Raw genomic sequence first — 22,659 nt, forward strand, 5'->3', positions numbered from 1 at the left:
ACATGCCGTGCTATTGAACCTGGATGGTTTCATTGCAAACTGTAACCTCTGGCAATGCATGTCATGCTCTATGGTCCAGGACCACTCTAATGATCTTCACAGGAAAGAAAGTGAGTACCTGGTGTGGAACCAGGGGCTATTATAAAAGGGGGAGGGGGATTCCATGTCCTTGAAGTGATTGGTCTGTTTTAGAAAGATGTGGTGGTAGTGGAGCTTCTGTTATTGGTTACGCCACAAGGTGCTTCCCATAGTGAGATACTGAGTGTGGTTGCAAAGAGAACCAGAGGTTCTTTTTCAGTGTTTCTTTATGGGAATGTAGCTCACTCCTGGATTGCGTCAGCAGTCCTAAAGCTAAGCTCCAGCACTTCTCAGGATCTCAAGCTGAACCCGAGATACAACATCTGTCAGACAAATTCAAACAATTGATGTAAATTATGATCCTGGAAATAAAAGGATATAATGATAATTAAAGTTATGAGCTCCAAGTGAACAGAGGCAACGGCCAACATGCTGATGGAATATAGTAAGTGCTCGCTAAGAGCAAAGTACTCTATTGGGGTGATATGGTACTATCAGGTAGCCAAATATCTTATAGGAGGTAAATTTGCAAAAATCATATGAAAAGTGTGTAAGAACAGCCTAACACTAGAAACGGTATTCACCAAATTTATAGCACATGTTGTCATATCATCTGGCACTAGGTCTTGTATGCAGAGACACCTCATAATTGGGGTCTTCCAGTGCACATTGCCACTATGACATAATTTGCGTAGCCATGGTGACAGGTTGCCATCCCACCAGTCTATTCTGAGGCAGGGAAGACTGGTTGAACAGATTTAATTGTTCAAAACCGCACGTCTTTGTGTTCAACATACTGTTATTGTCTCTTCTTTGATACTAGCCATTTAATGAAACAGCCTCATGTGGTTTCCCAATCCCTCTTTTATACCAGTGATACAAAGAAAAGTTGAACAGGTGTTTTAATCTTGCATTATATAAGAGCTGGTGCTTTTGAACCTGCTCTATTTCCCATAGGAGAAGCTATCATGTCAGATAGTTGTGCTAATGTTTGCAATCACTGGCTCCACTGCAGAGATTCAGGAAGTTCAGAACTTAAAACAGCATTTTCAGGGCAGCCCATCCATCCATCTATGAATCATTTGTCTCCACGTCAGAATAAAAATAAATACAGAACATAAAGAATGAATATATATTCATTACGTTCTGTACTTGCAAAGGTGAATGAATACCAGGTCAATGCCATTATGTGGCACTTCTATTCTCCCCAAATCTATGCCTGGTCTTTGGTTGCCAGTCTACTGCAGGGAGGTTTGGTTGCTGATTTATTGATAGGAATTAGTTGTACGACTGAGAAAACTGAAAAAGTTTGCAGACACTCTTATTTTGAATAAAAAAGTGATTACATTTTGTAAAATACAAATTTAAAAAAACAAATTTTTAACTTTTGTATTAACTGTGAAATTGTGAAAGAGTAAGTGACCCGCTCATGAAACATTTTTATCTTCTATCCCATTTGCTGCATCATTATGTTAGATCTGCATTTTGTGTTAACACAAACAAAAGTTCTGCTTTCACAACAGCAGACATAAAAACTGAGATCGAGGGTATTTATGTGCTGTGTGGGTCCACTAAACAGAGCCTGTCGGAACAATGTCATTGTGCCAGTGCGGGGGATGAAAACACATGGAAGTGTTCTGGATCCCATTAAAGCAAGTTTGATTTAATACAGTTGTTGAATATTGACTGGTCAGCCTCGAAAGAGGGAAACAGAAGACAGGAAACAGCCAAGGTTAGCTGGTTAGCGCCACTTAACTTTCAAAATAAAAGCAAGGGAATTGTTTACAAGTAAAGCATTGAAAAGGATAAAAGCTAATAAAACAAAAACAAATTGAACTGTACTTGGAAGTTAATACCCAAAAACACAGCGATGCACTTTTGGAACAAGTCCACAGGAGAAAGAGGTCCCAAACGTGGATGGGACGTGGAGAAATTTTCAACTGTTTTTTAAAAAAAAATCTACTAAAAGTGTTCATGTTAACATCAGCATTTAATGTTTTTCATGATAGTAAAGTAAAATGCTACCTTCGATTAACCTGTTAACATCGGAGTCAGAACTAAACAAAAGAAGAGTATTTCTGTCAATACTTTTGATCTTGGATTGTTAGCATTGATTAGCATGATTCAATATCATGTAAAAATACAACTCAAGTGAAAAACAGCAACAAAAATCTAGAGAAGAGGTGGTGATGGGCACAAAAAGAGAGATTGCGGGTACCCAAAGACAAAGAAGGCTGCATGCAACTGTTACAGTAAAACCAATAGATGTCAGTAGTTAATCCTAGTTACAGTGGCTGCTGTAGGACCAACAGCTCTGGCTGACAACAACGGGAATCAATGAGCTCGTTTACGCACATTTTCGTATGTTTGAACCTGACTTCAGTTCAGGAGATCAGGCTTGAGGTGAGGAGGAGGAAGAGGATGACAATTTATCCAAAAACTGGTCACGTTCTCCTTTTCCTTTGTGTTTTCTCTGCTTTAGTTAAGGAAAGCCTCCTTAGATGATAAAGCATAGATATGATCCTATATGTTTTGAGTCAGACAATGCAGAATCTGGCTAATCACCTGGCCTCACAGAAATCATCTGAGGCTGATGCAAGTTTTGGTTTTCCAGGTATCAGGAAATACTTAGTTTGCTAAGTAATAAATTGGCAAAGTTATCACGAACTGGGCTGATGGTGTAAAAATGAATGGCGTGTCACCGGCTGCTCACACTGCTTAAAAACACACAAACAACAACAAAAACAACATAAAAACCCATCTAAAGTCCAGCTGCTCAGTGGTGACTGGACCAGGGCGAGACGTGGCTTTTTAAAAGTATTTTGGTCTGGACTGCACACATGGACCAATCGATAAAACAGGCTGTTATCAACTTAGAACTAGGACACTAGTGTCACCAGTATGACTGTATCGTCTAACCTGACAACATTTTTAGTGTTTATAAATGATTCATCAATGTCATTATCAAAGTATTCTTTATTTTGAAGATTTGTTTTTTTCATGATCTGTTGATCACAATCTGACAAAAAACAGAAAATGCAGGAAGTGTGAAAGCACTGCTGCAAATTTAAAAGCCGCCTTTTGGATAAGTTCAGTTTACTTGATGGAGGTTCTACTTCCTTAGAAGTGGCAGTTATACATATGAGGTCATTCTTTATCCTATCCAACCCCATAATACTGCTCCATGCAGTCTTTTGTCTTAGTGACTTTTATGTGACTGTTACTGTCAGGGTTTGTTTGGTAAAGTTGTTTCTCAGCAATAAAAAGGAAAGACATGAGGTCATTCAATCCATCAGGTACTGGCTTTTTAAACAAAAGCCATTTTGTCTGGTTTCTGGCTTCTTTCAGTTTTTGTGTATTTTGCGTTCACTGTTTATTTCAATTTATTGCTGTGCTTGTATGTATTTGTTATTACTGATTGCTGTGTATAAGCCAAATTGCCTCTCAGGGACATTAAAGTGCTACTCTGCTCTGCTCTTAAGCAAGTGGTGTGTATGTGTGATTATAAGTTGTTCCACATGATGTTGCTGAGCATCAATATTTTGCACCCAAAGTTCTTTTGGAAATGCTTCAGGGTGCAGTCACTGTGGAACTTTTTGATTTAGCAATATCCGAGTGTGTTGTCATGCAAACTGTGGGACTCCATCCAGCACACGAAAGGCTCTGTGCTGTTTCTGCAATACATTTATGTGCATGTGAACGGTTACGACTCAATTTGGGATGATGAGGAACTTTCTGGTCACAAAACACTTAAAGGTTAAAAAAAATGTTATGTAAAGAAGATGATACTGTGAACAAAGAGAACATCATGCCTCTCAGTGGCAATCTCAGGATCACCTTGATTGTGGCAGGGATATACATACAGCAGCTAATATTACCTGAGAAACAAACAATACTGCAAAGTAATGCCAGCACAGCAATAGCAGGGTTACAATAAGTCACAGAGGCTTATGTAGCTAAAATCTATTGTATAGCAAATCAAGGCCGGTAAAAAGAGGAATAAACTCCAAGCTTAGAGTCAGATCTGTTGGGTTTGAAGCCAGAATACTAACATGCTCAGAAAATAACACAAAGTAAACACAAAGCGAAGGATTTCTTAACTTCCAGGCAGCTGTCACATTAACCACAACAACAAAATCTGACTGGTTAATTGAATATATTGATGATCTGTTCTGCTGGGAAACCTCGGGTCCTGTGATTCATGTGAATATCACTTTGATATCTCCCAAACACCTAAACCAAGCTGCAGACCAAGCACAAAGGCAGCAGCCTCCCTATAGCAGGACAATGGCTCCAAAATCTTTTAAATACTCAAACAGTCTTCTTATTTCTATGGTTTGTTAATGTTTTTTAAATATATTTTCCCTGTTTTTTTTTTACTAGTGCATGATATGATGTAATAGGTCTTTATCATCAGAAGGTAGCAGTAATTCAGCTAGATGCTGATTTCCTGGTTACCACAGGGGAACACCAGTAAAATATCTGTGGCACGGTGAGCGGTGAGACTACATGTCTGTTTCTCTCTACAGTTTTGTACACTAATAATGGCAAAACCACTTCAACACTAGTTTCTAGAACATTACACCTAATATGATTCACACTGTGTATGAACAAAACACAGACTTTTGTTTTATTTCCCAGAAAGACACTTTCTCAAACTATGATGATAACGGTTAGAGAGACCCTGGCTGTGATTCCCAAGTCCCCGATGATCATCTCTGCTGACAGCATGTAGAAATTACAGATAGCATCTACTGAATAAACGAGGCTGGGGGTAAGTGAACTGCAGGTTGGCTCCCAGCTGAAAAACAACAGAACTGAAGTGAGCACCCCAGAGACATTTTCAGCTGTGATGAAGGTTTTCAAAACAAAGGCAGCAGTTTTGCCATTTCAGCAAGCACGTCTGCTTTTATTAAGAACTTTTGAAGAGAACCTGCAAATGCTCCCATGCACCCAAACTGGGAAGCATGCCGCACACGTTACCTACCATTCTAGGCCTGTTTTCTGCATTTCCTGCAGCTCGCCACATTGCAATTCGCTTTCAATCCAACTTGTGCTGCACTAGCACACATTGTCCCTGTGACCACAAAGGCAGCTGCAATCTTGCCAGTACTTGGCAAACTATGGTTTCAAAAACCACAGCTCCAGAATAATAGCATAGGAACAGACTGCCTTTCACAGGAAATGAGAAATACTGAAGAATTCTGGATATACTGGTTTAAGTTCAAAACCTACCCACAGATAACAACAAGGCTGACATGAAGGATTTGGATCAATGTCATGAAAATCAAAAGAAAAACACACAAAAAAAAGTCAAAACAACAACAAAAACCCACACTGGTTTCCTCACTGTGGTCATGCTGTGCTATATATGGTCATACTGGGGAAAAATATATATCACTGGATGGTCTGTCCCTCAGCTGTTCTTGTTTACAGTGTTGTAAAAGCTGGCCTGTGGAATTCCTAAAAGAAAGAGAAAAGCCCTTTCACGTTGATCATTTTCCAAAGACATTTACTTGGAGATCCGTGTTAAACTCAGCTGTCGCTCTAACAAAGGTTTCTGCATGCAGTGCCACACCGATATCTCGGCCACAAGCTTTTTTTCACGAGTCCTGCAGGCACACAAGGACAACGGGGAAGCACAGCTCTGTAACCGCAGCAGCAGAACACTGTTACAGAAAGAACTGAAAGGGCAGAAAAAGCCCTCATACTTACAGTAGGTCAGCTCTGGTTTACGTTCCTTCCCTTCATGCAGCTCCTTAACGCTCCAACACCTGTCCAGTCTCTGTTCCTCAAGTCTAAGAATGTACATCCAAGCTTGGGTTTCTCCGCCACGGAGCACAATTCCCCTTGGCGGGACGTAAATGTCAGCTCCCCACTTTCTTTCACATACAGTGTAAGCACTCCCAGTGTGGGATCCGGAGAGAGAAAGAGAGAGGAGGGGGCAACAATATCATCAGCAGCTGGTGTTAGAGGATGAAAGCCGGTTTGGTGGATTACTCAACGGGACAGCTTTCATCTCCTCCATTTTGCCTTCTCTTCCATTCCACCATTGGGATGCCCAATTTTAAACCTTCTTTCTCTGGAGGCTGGCACCCAACACAACTTTGAAAATCTGACTAGCAGCAGCAAAACATAAATGGAAACAACCTGGTTTAAATGTCCAAAAAACAAAACAAAAAGAAAGATGTGTTCTTCAGTCCTGTTCTGGCAACCTCACCGTCTGCTCTCTGTGTCCTGCACCACATGCTATTCTCTTTTTTCCTCCTCTTCCCTGTCTGACATGCTGGATCACCCCTCCCCCTTCTCGCCTCCTCTTAACCCTCTCTGGTTGGTATGTTCCCAGGACAAAGAGCAGGGATGGAGAGAGAGAGGAGCAGAGGAGAAGGAAAGGGAGGGGAGAGGGTGTGTGTGCACTTGCCAGGGAGCTGTTTTCCCTCCTTCCACATCTGCAGTCCTCGCTGTGCTGTCCTCAAGCAAAGTGGCATCTGACTGAAAGTGATCTACTGAGGAGACATTCAGCTCTTCCAAGAAAACCATTACCATGACTTCCCATTATCAAACTTCAAAATGCACCCAATTAAGCTTTTCAATAAGTGATGATCTGCAAATGCAGTAAATAATGGGAAGCTATTCATATAACCTAATAACCTAAATAAGCTCCCAGCCTACCCCACTTGCAAAGTAGAAATAGAGTCACCAAAAATACGCTCTGCTAAAGGGTCTGCTCCCAGCCAGCTACCTTAAAAAAACTGAAGCAGAAGTTGAATCAGCTGTGGCAACTTCACGTGTGCCATCCACATATAAGATGGATTAAAAAGAGACTGCAAACAGCCTGGCTTACCAAAAAGGTAATAGCCACGAGGGTACAGAGCCGCATGGGGGGGTGCAAGTCTCTCCCAGTTCTGCGTGAAAAACATGCAAACAAACAGTTCAAATATCCACACAGTCCAATTCAACTTATGGGTACAGACAGTGGCGGAGGTGTGGTCCCTGGCTCAGCTGCAGGGGAGGGGTGGTGCAGTGAGCTCAAGGGGCGGTGCCAGGCAGGTGAGTGGACAGGTGGTGGTGATGGCACTGACGAGCTCTCGACTGTTTTTAGTGACGCTGGAGTGGAGAGGGGGAGGGTTCTTCAGAAGGCGTGTACAACGCCGAAGGAGAGCAGCAGTGGGAAGTGTGTGTTCCAAACCCTAGAAGTACACTGCTGTGTGTGTGTGTGTGTGTGTGTGTGTGTGTGTGTGTGTGTGTCCGGTCCTTCTACGCAGATTTCTCAAGATGGTGTGACGATCACAAATAATATCTCTAACACCACCTGCACTATCTTTTACCAAAGGAATGGGGCAATGTGACAGCAGTCACCACTGAGCCAAAACTTTCTAAGCCTTCATAAAAACACAGATTTCCACATAAGCCGTGAGCTGCTCAGCTGAGACGCCTGCTCTGACCGATTGCTGGAGAACAGCTTCACTTCGTTTTCTACTATAAGTCTGCTTATGAATATCAAATGATAATCCAATGATGACCCAGTTCATCCTGTCTCTGCTCTGCTGTGCCAGTGACAGGTTGGACTGATTTATCCAAACCACATGCGCAGAGGTCGGATATTATTGTTCCAGGAAACATCACTGTAGTCCAACTTGCAGACACAAAAAGCTAAAAGCACTGATTGAACACAACTATTTCCCACGTTCCTGTGTTGGCTATGGAGAAAATACAGCAGTGGAGAAATCTCAAGTTTTGTTTCTGACTCTAAAATTAGTTATTAGAGACACCCAAGTTAGGTTGAAAAGAACTGCAGTCAGGCACTGAGTGTGTGGGGTTTCTACTATACACACCTCGCTGACGGACAAAAGTTGTTTGCAACACGCACTTCCAATGGAGACACGTCACCAAGAGCTACAAAGGTTAACCTCATGGTGAGCCTTGAAGACTAACCACACTGCCTAGAAAATATTTATGCATATTACACATTGTGTCTAATCCATCACACAGATACTGAGATATTTCAGTCCAGACCAACGTGGCAAACAGATGGCTCGACAGAAACGCTACCCTAATGTGTGAATAAAAATAACAGTGTGATCGGTATCAAGCATTTATGATATTTTTAATTATACGTATAACACTTCAAAATAAAATACCAACATTATTTTGATGTATCGAAATAGAGCAGCAGTGCTCGGCAGCCCAGATTGCTCTACTTTGTTTTCTCTGCTGCAGAGCTGATCGGTCCAAACGGCTGCAAGAACCTGACACAAAAGTGTCAGGCCAATAAATTCGCCTGCGCTACTACGCAAACAGAATGAGTTTATTAAATCAAATTTCTCTACTAGTTATTAAAGTGTATGTCAGTACACTAGGTCAGAGCTTCTTATTAATGTGTTATGATTACAGGCTGAAGTTTGCAGAACATAAAATATGACTAAAAATAAATGGCGGGTCTCCAGTGGCACCATTTTCACACTGTAGTATTTTTACTCGGATGTAGAGCTGAAGGGGTTTTGAGTGCACGGCTGCCTGTGGGCCTTTGCTGCAGTGTGAAGGAGCTGGATCTAAAATCATTAAAGCTAAAAAAATAAAAATAAAAATGGGGATCTAACCGTACTGAGGAGAGCAATGGAATTTAAACAGGGGGAGAGAGGTCGCTGTTAGGGGATGAGATGATGGTTTGGAACAAAAAATCCTTTTCTTACTTTAGCGTACATATATTTGCACACAGATTATAAATCTATACATTTTGGAACTTGAAAACAATTCGTTGTTTACACTTACATGCAAACATATTCAAGTTATTTGATGAACATGCAAACTCTCAGCTTTGATTTCAGGGCCTGAACAAAAATACGACAGGAATTGGTCATTTCTAAACAGTTTCCTGTTTTTGGGAGCTTAAATACAATTTGGAAATTCACCCAAAAGCTGGTAAGATGCGTGCATTTCATTCAGTATTTTTTTATTTTATGAAGCCCATAAAAGATCTGGAAAAGATTCGAAGTGCGGTATTTGAAAATGGATGTTGCTGCAGTGAACCTACAACATGGACTCTCAATTTAAGTAAGATTATCAAACAAGAACAATCCAGACACAGGGTGGGAATTTTCAGACTGTCAATACAACATTCTGGGGAAAAAAAGTGCATCAGTGAGCTCAACATCTGCACGAAACCCAAACGACCATGACAGCAGTAATCAACATCTTTGGTAATGAAACATCTGTTACAGCAACCTTTATTGGCACTGGCTCTCCTGCACTGAGTGAAGACAAAAGCACAGCATCGCTAATATTCCAAATAATACGCTAATATTTGTCCAAATGCAGAAAGTTAACTGGACGATGTTTCACAGGTCAAGGACCCAAAATAGACGAAAAAAACTGACGAACACAAAGGAGGACATGCAAGCACTTCTCTTCCTGGGTTTATGTCATTGAAATGATTCTGTTTCACACTGGAATGCAGAAAACACCAAAGAAAAAGTATCTCCATGACAAGCTTGCAGCTTTGTTGTCTTAAGCCCAACTTCATTTTTATAAGAGCAGAAATGAGTAATGAGGCTTTGTGAATGTGCTTTCAGCGCTTCTAGGAGTTAACCTCACTCTAGGCCCCGCAGGTCAGGACAGGACAGCGTGGTTTGTCAAGTGTAAAGGCGGAAAGGGAAATCAATCAGCCCAGTCGAGCTGCAAATGTTATAGGAAGACAGGGTACAGGGAACAGAGGGGACCGGTAATGTTTCTTCTTTGTGGGAAAATCATAAAATATAAAACAGCACAGTGGGAACATGTGCCTGCAGACCTGATCTATTTGCCTTATGACAAAATCCTGTTTCGCACATGCATGTGATACACATTAACTGATCTTAATGGTCGCTGGTGGGGAGAGCTTTCCCTCTGCTTCACAGGAAATGTTGCGTCTGATACGTCCAGTTGAGCTCAACAAAGAAAGAAAATATAAAGACATAAAGCATCATAGCTATGTGGAATAGACCCAAGATCTCAAAAGCACTCCTGATTCATCTAAAGAGGACCTATTAAACCACTGCAGCATGAAAAAAGTGGTTATTTATGTTATGTTTCTTCAAATTTTTCAAAATGGACTGATCTGGAATATAATGTATTTGTGTATTCTCAGCACAAATTAATTTAGAACATGATTGTCTGATGATGATGTGTTGATGGTAATGAAAATTTAAGCCATTTCCTTATGTTTTCTTTTCTTCTTCTTTTTTTTACCTCAGTTCCATTACCCCATAGGTAATGGAATTGAGCGGCCCTCATCACCCTTCCTCTAGTCTGTCACAGGAGCAGGTGATGTATTTGCATGCATGTAACATGTGTAGAATGTAGGCATAAAAACATTATTATACTGCCCTTGAACAGGCACTGCTCTAGTTAAAGGGAAAGTGCTGAAGTCTAGCAGTATTTATTAATGCATTTGTTACATTTGTTGTTATTGAAACTTTTAGGACCTTTCAACCTTTGAGTTCACCTCCACTCTTCAGCTTTATACTACTTTAACTTTGAGTGTGCGCACTCTTACCCAACTCTAAAGACCTTTCACTGACATACAGCATTGTGGTGCTCAAATTATTTCTGTGTCTCATGGTTATTGTGTGTGTGTGTGTGTGTGTGTGTGTGTGTGTGTGTGTGTGTGTGTGTGTGTGTATATGGGGGCTCTGGCTGGTCTTTTGTTTCCCCAACAAGGGCAGAATGCATCCAAGCGTTACATCATCCTCAGCTCACAGGCAGTGGAGAGCGGTCCTCTGAATGAACATGTGACAAAGGGTCTGACATCATCTCTCTGTCGGCCAAGGCCCTCATTCTGTTTTCTCCAGGCAACCACACAGTATGACCCTAAATATCATACAGATGGAAACCCATTAGAAAACCTGCAGGTTATTGTTAAGTGTCCTGTGTTTCTAAATGACGGGTTGCCTGGCTGTATGCTTTGGAGTTGTATTGCAGCTGATGGATTGGGTCCCACTGGGGGGGAGGGAATGCATCTCTCACGGTGCTTTGTGAGCAGAGGGGGTGACTGGGCAGGAGAAGCGTATTTTGTGTCGATGCTGGGGATGGACTCGAGCAGGAGATGGCTAGAAAGCCGAATGGAGGAGTAAGAAAAGAGACAAATAAAGACAGGCCCTCATCACCCTTCCTCTAGTCTGTCACAGGAGCAGCTGAGACACATCAGCTGTACAGCAACGCACAGCAAGGCGGTCTAAAGGAGCCCTGAGAGGGACGTCAGTCTTCGTCACATACATGGCTGCACACACACCCTGCTACTGTTATTCACCCACACACAAATCACACCCTCAATAACTGCCTGAACCACCGTCAGCATGAGAGAGGGGGCGTTCTTTCACATGTGTCTGACAGCCCTCTGCGTTGGCCTGCGCCTGCTGTGTTTTGCTTGTACGTGTCGTCTTCCAGGTTGCTGGTAGGTGCGGTAACTGGGAGCACCTGGCCACTCTCCTCGGAGCATACCTCAGCTTTCTCTCTCTCTCCATTCACCCTGCACCGTGTTATTTGTCTGGTTGGTTTTGAACTGGTTACTTTAGGGCTCACATTACACACCTAACATTCAATCACTCATCCAACTGCTGACACACTAACAAATGCCAATGTAAAGTTTTATGTGGTTAATAACTTTGTAAACCATGTCTCTCCCATATTTGTTAAGGCTCTTAACAGCTGTTAAACTGGTTTATTTCCATGATTATCCACCTTAAAAGTCACACTCAATGTTTCTTACTATAAGTCTGCCATAATGCACTTTATGGCATTGTACTTGGTTCAGTGTTTCAGTCCTATTAGTGTCTTCAGTGCTGTTGTGTGTGTACAAAGGCGGTGCTGGAACAAATCGCACTACTACTCCCTCTAATGCATTTCTGGGAGAGTACTGTCCTGCTCGTAGTAGTAGTGTACTATACTGTGTTGAAATGTGTTGAAGCAGAGGCAAACAGATTGGCTGATGCAGACTTCATCCTACACCAAGATAATGAGCCAAAACGGAAGAAAATAAGGCCGAAGGCTTCAAATAGTGTAAGAGAAGCACAGATTGTGAGCACAGACCAAGTGTGGGTCTGATGACCTAAATTTCATCATCAGACGGTGAGTGAGGCAGTCCGAGCAGCCGTCCACGTGCTTGCCTGTTTTTTGTGACCATGTCAACTTATCTCTGGAGACTTTACATTACAGTGTTATAACTGCACCCCAGACAGAGATGCATAACAGAAATGACTAAATGACAGAATGAAACAGCCCGTTACTGTCTCACACACACACACACACACACACACACACACACACACACACACACACACACAACAACCTTTAGCCATTTCTGACGCCTGTGAATAACTTAAATACTGTTAATAATCGTACAGATGACAGCGGTCAGCACCACTAACACTGTTTCTGGAAAGGACCTGTTTGTGTGACTTTCACCCTCACACACATTTTATTAGTAAAATGTGTAACAGTGTGGTCTTCAGTGTGGTCAATGTGGAAAAGGCAGGGCAAAATGCTAGGCTAATGAGCAACAATAAGGGTGAGTGGTGCTGGCTGGCTAGTTGGCAGGCACAGTGGGACAGTGGTGATGAAGTCAATACATTTACTTTGCTGGTCTCTGGCTCCAGACTTTGTCATGCAGCCCTTGGCCTGCAAGGCTGGGAGGGGCTAAGAGGAAGAGCGAGAAGCTGGGGGCGATTCAACCGAGACATCATGGAGGGCACAGACTATGGGGGGGCAGTGCATGCATGGGCCAACACACTGTGACAGTGTGCCAGGTCACAGAGGAAAGGCCAGAGCCATTCTGACAAACAGTATTAATTAAAAATTAACAACTAATATAGAATACAAGGTCGAGTCTTCAGCTATCAGTCTTCTAGAGAGGAATCAGCTTCTAGTTTAGCTTCAGGAGACACACACATCGATACTTTCAACATTAGGATTAAAATATTCATTTAGCTTAGAGCTGGATCAGGTGCTCGGGCTGCTGAGGAACATCCACGATGCACTGAGCACCTTCTGTAGTTTACAGTTTGTGCTTTGCTCAATTTGTTATCCTCAACTCTGTATGCGCTGCCTCTTCCTGAACCTTAAAGGCTTCACACTACCGTCGCCATGTGCTGGCTTATAAAGAATTACCTAATTATTGGGGTAATATATCTAATATTGTGGGTCTTTACCTTTTAAAGCTCCTTGACTACTGCTGTGACCTATACAATGAGAACAGAACGAAATCAATCTGACCAGAGTATCTAAATCTGCCCTTTCATCTCACATCCAACTGTTCACCTGTCATTTCATTTATCCCATGCACTGATATCAACGTTGTTTTAGATGGCGTGTATATCATTTGGTGCAAAACCATATCTGTCTCAAGTAGATTAAATAACCAGCAGTGAATTCAGTTGGCTGAGGTCTCTTCTGCATACTTCAGATTCCAGCCTCAAGCACTAGCTTCAGAAAGAGTGGAGGACAGCATACACAGCAGCACAGAATGACACAAATATCAGCAGGGACTTATCCATTCTCTTAGGAATGGTTTTAGCCAATGCACAGAGGATTTAAAGTGTCAGACAAGGTTAATCAATACCAATTCATCCACCCTCTCTACATCCAACTTAATAGGTTTCTAAGTTTTGACATTTAATAGATTCTCAAGAGTGCACCAACAGTACTGTGCCAAAATCAATACAAACTTTCATGGCCACCCATAGCAAGATGACCTAAACTGCATTTTTTCAGACCACTCACTTTGATGTGAAGTCTGCGCTAGATCCGCCTGAAGCTAGTTCAATTAAAAGAAAGGAAGGCTTACTCATCCTAATGAGAGCTGCAGAGAAACAAACAAGAGTCCTACTTGGAGCCATCACTCCTGCTTCTGTTTGCTCCAAAACATCAATGTCTGCCAAATCAAACTCATACATGACTGTGCAGCCACAGGGCACCAGGATGTAGCTAAGGTCACAGATTTAGTCCTTATTATTACTACCACTACTACTACATGTGTTAGACATAGAGGGGGGAAAAAAAAGATGTTTTTGAATGTTGGCACCCTAAGTGATGAAATAAAACATTCACATTTATCATAATCCAGATGAAAACTCTGCAACAGGCCAGTCACCTGTCCATGATGTACCCCACCTCTCACTCTATGACAGCTGGGATACGTTCCAGGATTCCTTTCTTTAAGTAAAACCTATTCTGAACCACCTGTGGCTTCACATAAGAACCACAATCAAACGTATTTCTTAGAGAAATGCCACAAATGACCTCGTTGGAAAATAAGCTCAGACAAATGTCATAGATATTTGTAGAAAAACCTAAATATACTATTCTTTGTTCATATAGTGTAGCATTGAAGTGTCAGCTGTCAGTTAGTAACAACCTTCTATCTAGTGCCATTGTTTTTAAATGCTTTCAGAAGTGCAAAAATTAGGCATAATGGTTATTATAATTAGTCTCGAACAGCTGTCAAGATAAAAAGATATTTTTTTATATTTTCCAAAGATCATTTGTGATGCATTTGTGTCTGATGTCACAGCACCATCATCAAATCAATTATAGTCTTTTTGGAGTGACTCTATTCAGATTTGTAACAGCATAGAATGTACAAAAAGGAAAAGCTGCTGTCATTAGATCCTTTCTGTATGGCCTGCAAATCTTTTTAGAGCAACAGTATTTTAAGGCAACAAGTTTCTCTAACATCAAAGCAACTAAATAAGCAAAAAGTTCTGCACTAGATTAATTTGGAAGTCTTGTTAAGGTACAGTCAGACAGAAGAAGGTTGGAAGAACCTTACTTTGTCAACACCACTGTAAGGTTATGCTTTTGTTTTCATTTATTTAACATTTAAACCAGATTCTTCCTCTGAGGAATACGATGTCTGGACTAAATTTCACAGCAAGTCACAGTTGTCAATACACTGCAAAGAAACCCTCTGAGGACAAAAGCAATGCATGATATTGTTTTCATTTTTTATAGTCTGAATCTGAATTGATTAAAGTGTAAGACTGCATCGCATCATTTTGGCTTTTTAAAACCCAAATCGACACAAAAATGTGTAGCTGGCTGCACTCAAGTGTGCATACACTATTCAGCACTTGTCATTAACCAAATCTCCAAAAATAATATGTCTGAAACGGCCTCTTTTACGATTACATCAGAACAGCACTTCATCAGCAGCACGACTGGCTGAAAACCCCAAACATGTGACCAGTAATGCCACTTCTTTGTGTCAAAACGGAGCAAACAGTGAATCAACACAGAGCACACGGACACATTAAAATGTAATGAACAGACCACTCTGTGAGCAGCCACAGAGAAGATTTAAAAGACTTTGAAAGTAAAGGTTAAGCCATGTCTCCATCTTTGCCAGAAGAACATAAACAACCAGCATCATAAGAAAAGGACTGCCACGTAAGTGGTGCTCTCAGGGCTTGTGGGACTGTGCCATTATTATTTTTCCACAACAAAACTTTGTGTGACTCACATTCTCCTCTGGCAAAGATTTTTATTATGGAAGTGAAATAATAATAATGGAATAATGGAATAAGTATTCCAGCAGAAGGCCCAATTCCAAAGCTGAACCTAAGTCCTACCCTGCCTCAGTCCAGCACAGAGGAAACATAAAACCTCACTGGACCTGCTCCACATACATTACTATTTATTTGGGATTTTTTCACTTCAATGGTGGAGATGCATAAGGAAAAATGAAATATAGTTAATGTGAAAATCTGTGCTGTTCATAGAATCTGTGAAGAAGATGTAAAAATGTGCAGCAGCGTGTCTATGAAACACCCTGAATGATTTCTTGGGCATCAACATTCTCACTTATCATTTATAAAAAGCTTTACTATTTATGCCGTGTCAGAATCATTAGGGAGCAAGTGAATAGAATGCAGTTGTGACCAATTCATTAAACAAGCAAACATGTTTGGTTGAGGCGAGATAAGACATAATATATTGAGTGACATGGGGAACAAATAGCAAATAATTAATCCCTAAGCAAACACAGAAGACATGAGTTTCCACTGGGGTTCAGCTGGCTCAGAAGAAGAGGCAGGAGCTGCACTGAATACTAAAAGTACACAGGAGGCAACACAAAGACACAAGGCTACTTAAAGGCATATGAAAACCAGGAAAGGATCAGCTGGCCAAACAAAAGGACAACCAATCTACTGGCTGTAGACAATTTAAATTAGCTTGAGATGTATACAATGAGTGGACGGGTGGAGTTAGATCAACAAATGACCTGCACGTAAAATACAACACAGCAAACTCTCACTCTGCCGTTGCAATAGCAGTGGGATAGTCAGCTATAGCAATAGTCAGCTAAATCAAACCCGATTTAGCTGACTGGTGACCCCTACTGGCTTCTTGTAGTAATGACAAAACTGGCTGGGTAAAAAAAAGCTCTCACTACAGTTGACTGCAGCACAGTTCCTCTTGACAATGTGTTTAAGGATTCATAAGATAGATATTTTAACCTCACAACCCCACCAGTCACCAAAGTAAGAGTCAGAGATCAGCTGTATTTACTGCACTGTGGTGCTGAACATCATCATCTTTCACAAACGTAAAGCACAACTTCAAAATTAAACATTTAAAAGATCAGTGAATAAATGTTTGGTAAAACTAAAATAAACTACTTTCCGCACTATAAGGCGCACTTAAAATCCTTTCATTTTCTCAAAAATCATCAGTGCGCCTTATGTTAAATTCTGGTTGTGCTTACTGACCTTGAACCGATTTTATGTGGTACATGACGCACAAGAATCTGTCAAAAATGTTTTAGTATTACTTTGCTAACCTACAAAGCCACACGGCTTGATGGGTTGTCGGAGCATTATGACTACTGTAGTCAGGAGCCTCACGGAGTAATCTTGGTCCGAAACTCCGCCCACTTCAGGTCCCAAAAACAAACGAACACTGCAGCATCACTGAGAGTTAAAAACTGTCTAAATTCTTTCATCTTTAATAAAATGATCAGTGTTGCTGCTTTACCAGGTGTAACAATGAAGTTTAACATCCAGGCATCCATGAAAACAGAATTTATTAAATTTAACTGAGTTAGAAGTTCGCAGGAAGTTAGCTTGCTAGCTTCCACCTAAACATGAAATAGCATGTTCTGACAGAGATTTCTGAAGAAATTCAAACGTACAGCTCTGCTATCACTTCCAACATAAATGAAGACAGAAAACTAAACAGCAGTGACGTTTGCAGGGTTACTGAAGTTGGGCTAGCTGGTATATAATGATGTGCTACGTGATCGCTAGCTACACAGCTATGTTAGCATAACATAAACACAGTGAAGCTGGAGGATGAACGCTAACTTTTTTCCCCACTCGATAAAAGTTAACGTGAAGGTTCCTGATGGTCAGGGACAAATGCAATTGCATAGCAGGATGCTATACACGGGCCAAACTTCAGTCAGGAGAACAACTGAGATAATCGATCCACAACACAAGGTTAGTCATTAATATACTGCAACAACATGGGAATAGAGCAGCTGCCAGAGAATTCAACATTAATGAATCAATGGTACGGAAGTGGAGGAAGCCAGAAGAATGAGTTGAGTAAAGTTTGACTTATCTGACTGTTTTGTTTCGCTTAATGCGCCTTATAATCCGGTGCGCTTTATGGTCCAAAAAATACAGTAAAATAAAATAATCAAATGAAATATCAGACATACCTGTACTACAGGGGCACAGGCTTTTCACTGAGTTACTCAGGCATTCCCATTTGATTTTTTTTGTTTTTAACTAGTTAAAAAAAAAATCCTTTTCCACACAGAAAGTGTAACAAACAATTCAAATATTTAACCAGGGTGCAGGTGGGATTAAAAAACACTTGGTTCACAGTTCCTAGTTTGGATATTTTAAAGCATGGGGGGGACTTTTAAAAACATCAAAACAGACTGCAAAGACAACTGCTGGCAAAGCAAGTTGTGACTCAGCTTGGGACTCAACAGCCACTAAGGTTAATAAAGGCAAAGACACGAGGGAGCTATGTGGAGGAATCTCCAGGAGAGACTGTGGTAGAAGAAAACTTTTTAAAGATCTTATATTTATATTATATTAGCAAAATGGGGCATTTAAGGAACCAGGAAACCATAGCAAACACCAACAATCTCCATGCATCAATGGCAAAAAAGTTCTACCTGACATCATGTGGAGAAGTCCTGCTTCATTCAGTCTTTACAAATATCATCAGCCAATTTCTTCTCAGTGAGAGCGAGTATTTTTCAATAAGCTGTGCAAAGGTTCATCCACAACATCGCTGACATTTGTGGCGCTGTAATTTTAAACTCATAATCCCAATCAAAGTTTTTAAAAGCCATGCTACTGATGCACACATGCCGCACCAGCTTTAACCCTTTCTCACACCAGGTGTTTGTAAAGCATTAAGAAATTCAAGAGAAGGAATCAAAAAGCTTCAAGACTGTACCTGAATTGTACCAAAGTCCACATTTTCATAGTGGAAATGAGCACACTCTGCCAGTTTTGGGAAATGGCCCTTGGTGAAGCAAAGTCTGCAAATGCAACACACACAGTTTGGTTAGCACTTCATTCTCTTCATATGGTAACAGCTTGGAGTGTGTATGATTAGCAGAAAAAGCCGAGGGCAATGCAAACAGAGGGAGCGAAAGCACGAGGCAGGCACAGAAACAGACTCGATAAACAGCCAGTTTGGAGCGATATCAGAAATGGACAGAGGAGAAATGTGAGAGCTGTGAGTTTGTGTGTCCACGTGCCCACTCACTTCTTGACATTCTTGACCTTCATGCTGGCTGTGCTGCTGCTGCATGAGCGCATGAGGGGCTCAGTCCTCAGCTCAGGGATCTCAGCACTCCTTGCCTAAAAAAACCAAAACAAAGCACACAAACATGAGAGCTCACACTTCCAGTCCGATCCAAAGCATCGATTTAATGAGCGGAGCCAGCTAATTCATACAACTGCACATCATTCAGTTAATTAGGTTTATGTGTAGCACCAGTTTGCTTAGATCAGATCAGGTAATGACTTTCCAAAAATCCTAACAGCCTTGTGTAACCAGTGCTGTACAGCAATATGCTGTTTGACTCCATCTAATGTGTTTGGATGAGCTGAGCCCTGCTGATCCTGCTGACTGACACGTGTGCAGCTTGTTAGTTGACTGGACAACAGTATGATTCCTTTGAGAATTATTATTTTCTCCCAGCTCATCCTGGTCTTTGAATTGCTTCATATGTGCACTTTCCGTTTGCTGTTTTAAACTTCATATTTTTTATTCTCGGACTCTGGCAGAGTAATTCTGCATGATTCACAGGACACATTAATCCTTATTTATCTCAATTCACCCTCTAAAACAAGCCCGTCTTCCTTTAAGCCAGCTTTCTTCTGATTCGCTGCAGAAGGTTTGAACAGCATGTGGGAGGGCTTTTCTATTCTCACAGTCAGAATAGTTTTATTAGGGATATCCCCTCACTCACATCATACAGAGCCAAGAGCAGAAAACACAAGTGTTAAAGATGTCTGAAGAATACCTGTACACATGCCAACTAGGGCCTGATGGGTGAAAATGGGCACATCTACGAGGGTGATTGTTGTAGTTCTGTTCAGTGTTTACCACGCCAGCCGTGAGCAGCAGCGTCTCAGCTGGTAGCGGAAACGCTAACTTAGCATGGAGGAAGTTAACAGTCAAGCAACAGCAGCGTGAAGATACTTCACGCCTCCATCACCAACAGCTTTTCTTTATATGCTTTGCAATAATATTTGACTAAACTGCAGACTGTGGTCAGCTGACAGCTGAGCAGCTTCATCAACAACAAGGCTTTTTTGTTTTCTTCTCTCTCATATGTTGCTCATTCTCATTCTTGTTATGTTTGATTCCGAAGCTTTTATTGCACTTCCTATAACATAACCTGCTGCCACCTTGATAAATATTTCACTTCTATTGTCAGCTTTACAATGTGTGTAAGGATGACTGTAAATAACAGCAGTATGACGCAAATCCTCCTCTCACACCGAGCTGAAATAACATGACTGCAAATAAAGGAGATCAATCAAAATTGGATCTTCACTCTATTGTTATTATTATTATTGTTGTTATTATTATTTTACTAATAATTACTAGATTCATTTTATTACATTACATAGATTACATTTTATTTTCGAAAGCAACACTTAAATGCAGCCTGGCAGACATCTGTAGCATATTAGTGCTGGAAAAAGCTACATTTGTGTATCCCTAATTTAAATGTATAGTAATGTCATGAATGCCTCACATACATGTGGTTAATGGACAAGCCGAGGGAGTGTTTCAAGGTCTTTGCACACTTACACATGTTATGAAACAGCGTTCAGTCCATAGTGTGTACTGTGCAGACTTAAAATATCACAGTCAGTCCTGTTTTTGTATGAAGATTATTCCAGAACCGACTGATTTTTAACTCATGCTCAGTAGCAGGAATCAAGTCAGGAACTGTTATTTTTAGTCATTTAATTCTTATACATAAGATGGAAGAATCTGAGCATTATGAACAATAACAACAACAGTTTGACTTGGAAACTATGTTGAACATCTAAAAGCATCAGGCACAGTTGGTTGAGAAGCATTTCTGCAGTCTCTGACTAAAAGACCACTCCCCACACAGATTCACCGACAGCCACTCACTCTGGTTGTTATCGTGTTCAAAAATAAAGCCATTCGCATCATTTAGCTTAAATTAGACTGAAAATCAAAAGCAGATGTGGTAAGAGTCTGGGGAATCTACTTTAGTGCAAGCAGATTTTAATCAGTGGATTTACTCGCTGTGAAGCTGTGTAAGAAAACAGGAGCATGACTTAGGCAAGGTTACAGAACTGTGAAAGCTTCATTCATTCAGCTTGTAACCTCACCACAGCCGCTGACAGGTACGGTGCTTTGCATATGCGGTCAGACCACTGAGACTTTCTGCACCACCTCTATTCCAGGTGCTAAAAGGGCCCAGGTAGAGGTGAAAGATGGAGCACTTGTAGCTGTTTCTGTACAGCAGGATTAAATTTGCTCTCTCAAGTTATGCTGCCAGTGAGAAGGTGGTTATATTGGTTACTACAGTTTTTGTTTAACTATCAGTGAGCTGGCTGCAATGATTAGTCCTATTTGGTAATAAAGCTTACTACACACTTACATCTACCCTCTTGCATCCTACTATGAATTGAACAGCGATAAAATACTTAGTACCTTTGTTTTTCAGTCATCTGCCACACAAAACGTGGTGATAATCTCATCGTTTCACAGTGCTAATGCAAAACACAGTATTGTGCCTGTCACAGTTCTCATTTTCACAGCTCTGACGACATGTATAAACTCACTGTGTTCTCATTGGGCGATATCATGCCTTGCGTTTTACATACACAACAAGAAGCCCGGACACATCAAACAGCCAGAGCTGCGTTTCTGCATCACATGAAGATTTAATGGGGGGGGGGAGATTGTGAGCTACTAACATCGTTTTTTGATTTCATTTTAAAGCTACATCACTCGCTACAATTACAGTTGTAACTTTTTTACCACTACAGACAAACACTCTGTATCTGAACATAAACAAGTGCTTGTTGGTAAGACAAAATAAAATCTAAATAAAATAAAATAAAAAACGAACCGAATTATCTTGTATCGTTGCTAAAATAGGAATGTTGCATGTCATGTAGACTGCAGGTATTTAAGTTGCTGATGATGATCACGTTGCACGGGTGCGTGCGGGTTTTGTTCTACTAGAATATGATCTAGCCTACACAGTGCACCAGGGCGTTGGTGTGACAGCTTACACCAAGTTGTTCACACTTCTTTTCATCATGTCTTCCAACCACTGGAGACATAAATGATGCATAGTGCCCCAGTGGACACAGCCGTATCGCAAACTGAGCAAACAATCGCACACACGCAGTATTAAAAGCACCGCCTCTCTAAATAATATTCAATAGGTTGCTCAGATTTCTCTTGCTGTTTCTCTTCCTCTCTGTTGCCCGATCGAAATGAGCAGTCGTGATACCGCTCCAACCACGCGCCAACCACGGGTGGCTCGACATGTTACCATGGAGACGGCCTCATTTTCACGGTGCTGCCGATGCAGGAAGCAAGACCCGAACTAAATAAGAGGAAAGGAAATAATGAATGAATGGCGTCTGGTGAATGGGACGAGCACGGAGAGATGAAATAATCAGACCGATCTGTTGATGACCGATCTGTGCGAAGAGCTTGGAGTGTGGTAGGTTTAGAACACCAACAGTCTGCATTAAGGTTCAGCAGGCTTTTGGGAGCAAAAGAGAGACAGTTTTCAATACGAGAGACAGACATGTCATCGGCCCAGTGGCTTAAAAACAGACTGATAAGGAAGTGACAGGCAACAAACAAGCCGACAGGGTGGGGAGGTGTTCTCACTGGATCATGGATCAGACGTGTCAGGAATGACTGACTTTACTGAAGTGCGGTGATCACAGGACAAAACAATAAGTTCAACTTAAAGGTTTTACATAGATCACATTTGACAAACACAGCAAAATGAGCTGGCGACACAAATGCATGGCAAAAGTGAAAGGTGCACAATTTCCCCTG

General features: G+C 41.2%; 1 protein-coding gene across 1 annotated transcript in view; it reads right to left on the minus strand.

Annotated features, from left to right (window-relative positions):
• Positions 1-22,659, minus strand: part of arhgap32b (Rho GTPase activating protein 32b) — a 127,954-nt gene that overhangs the window by 38,439 nt on the left and 66,856 nt on the right. The window contains exons 4-5 of the mRNA XM_085364282.1: positions 18,844-18,938; positions 18,529-18,613 (exon numbers count right to left, since the gene is read on the minus strand). Coding sequence (XP_085220408.1) covers positions 18,529-18,613; positions 18,844-18,938 — 180 coding nt within the window. The remainder of the gene's footprint in view (positions 1-18,528; positions 18,614-18,843; positions 18,939-22,659) is intronic.

The sequence above is a fragment of the Diplotaxodon limnothrissa genome, linkage group LG10, assembly GCF_057381915.1.
Source record: "Diplotaxodon limnothrissa isolate DT_005_m linkage group LG10, D_limnothrissa_male_GT1.1, whole genome shotgun sequence".
In the NCBI taxonomy this organism is placed as follows: domain Eukaryota; kingdom Metazoa; phylum Chordata; class Actinopteri; order Cichliformes; family Cichlidae; genus Diplotaxodon; species Diplotaxodon limnothrissa.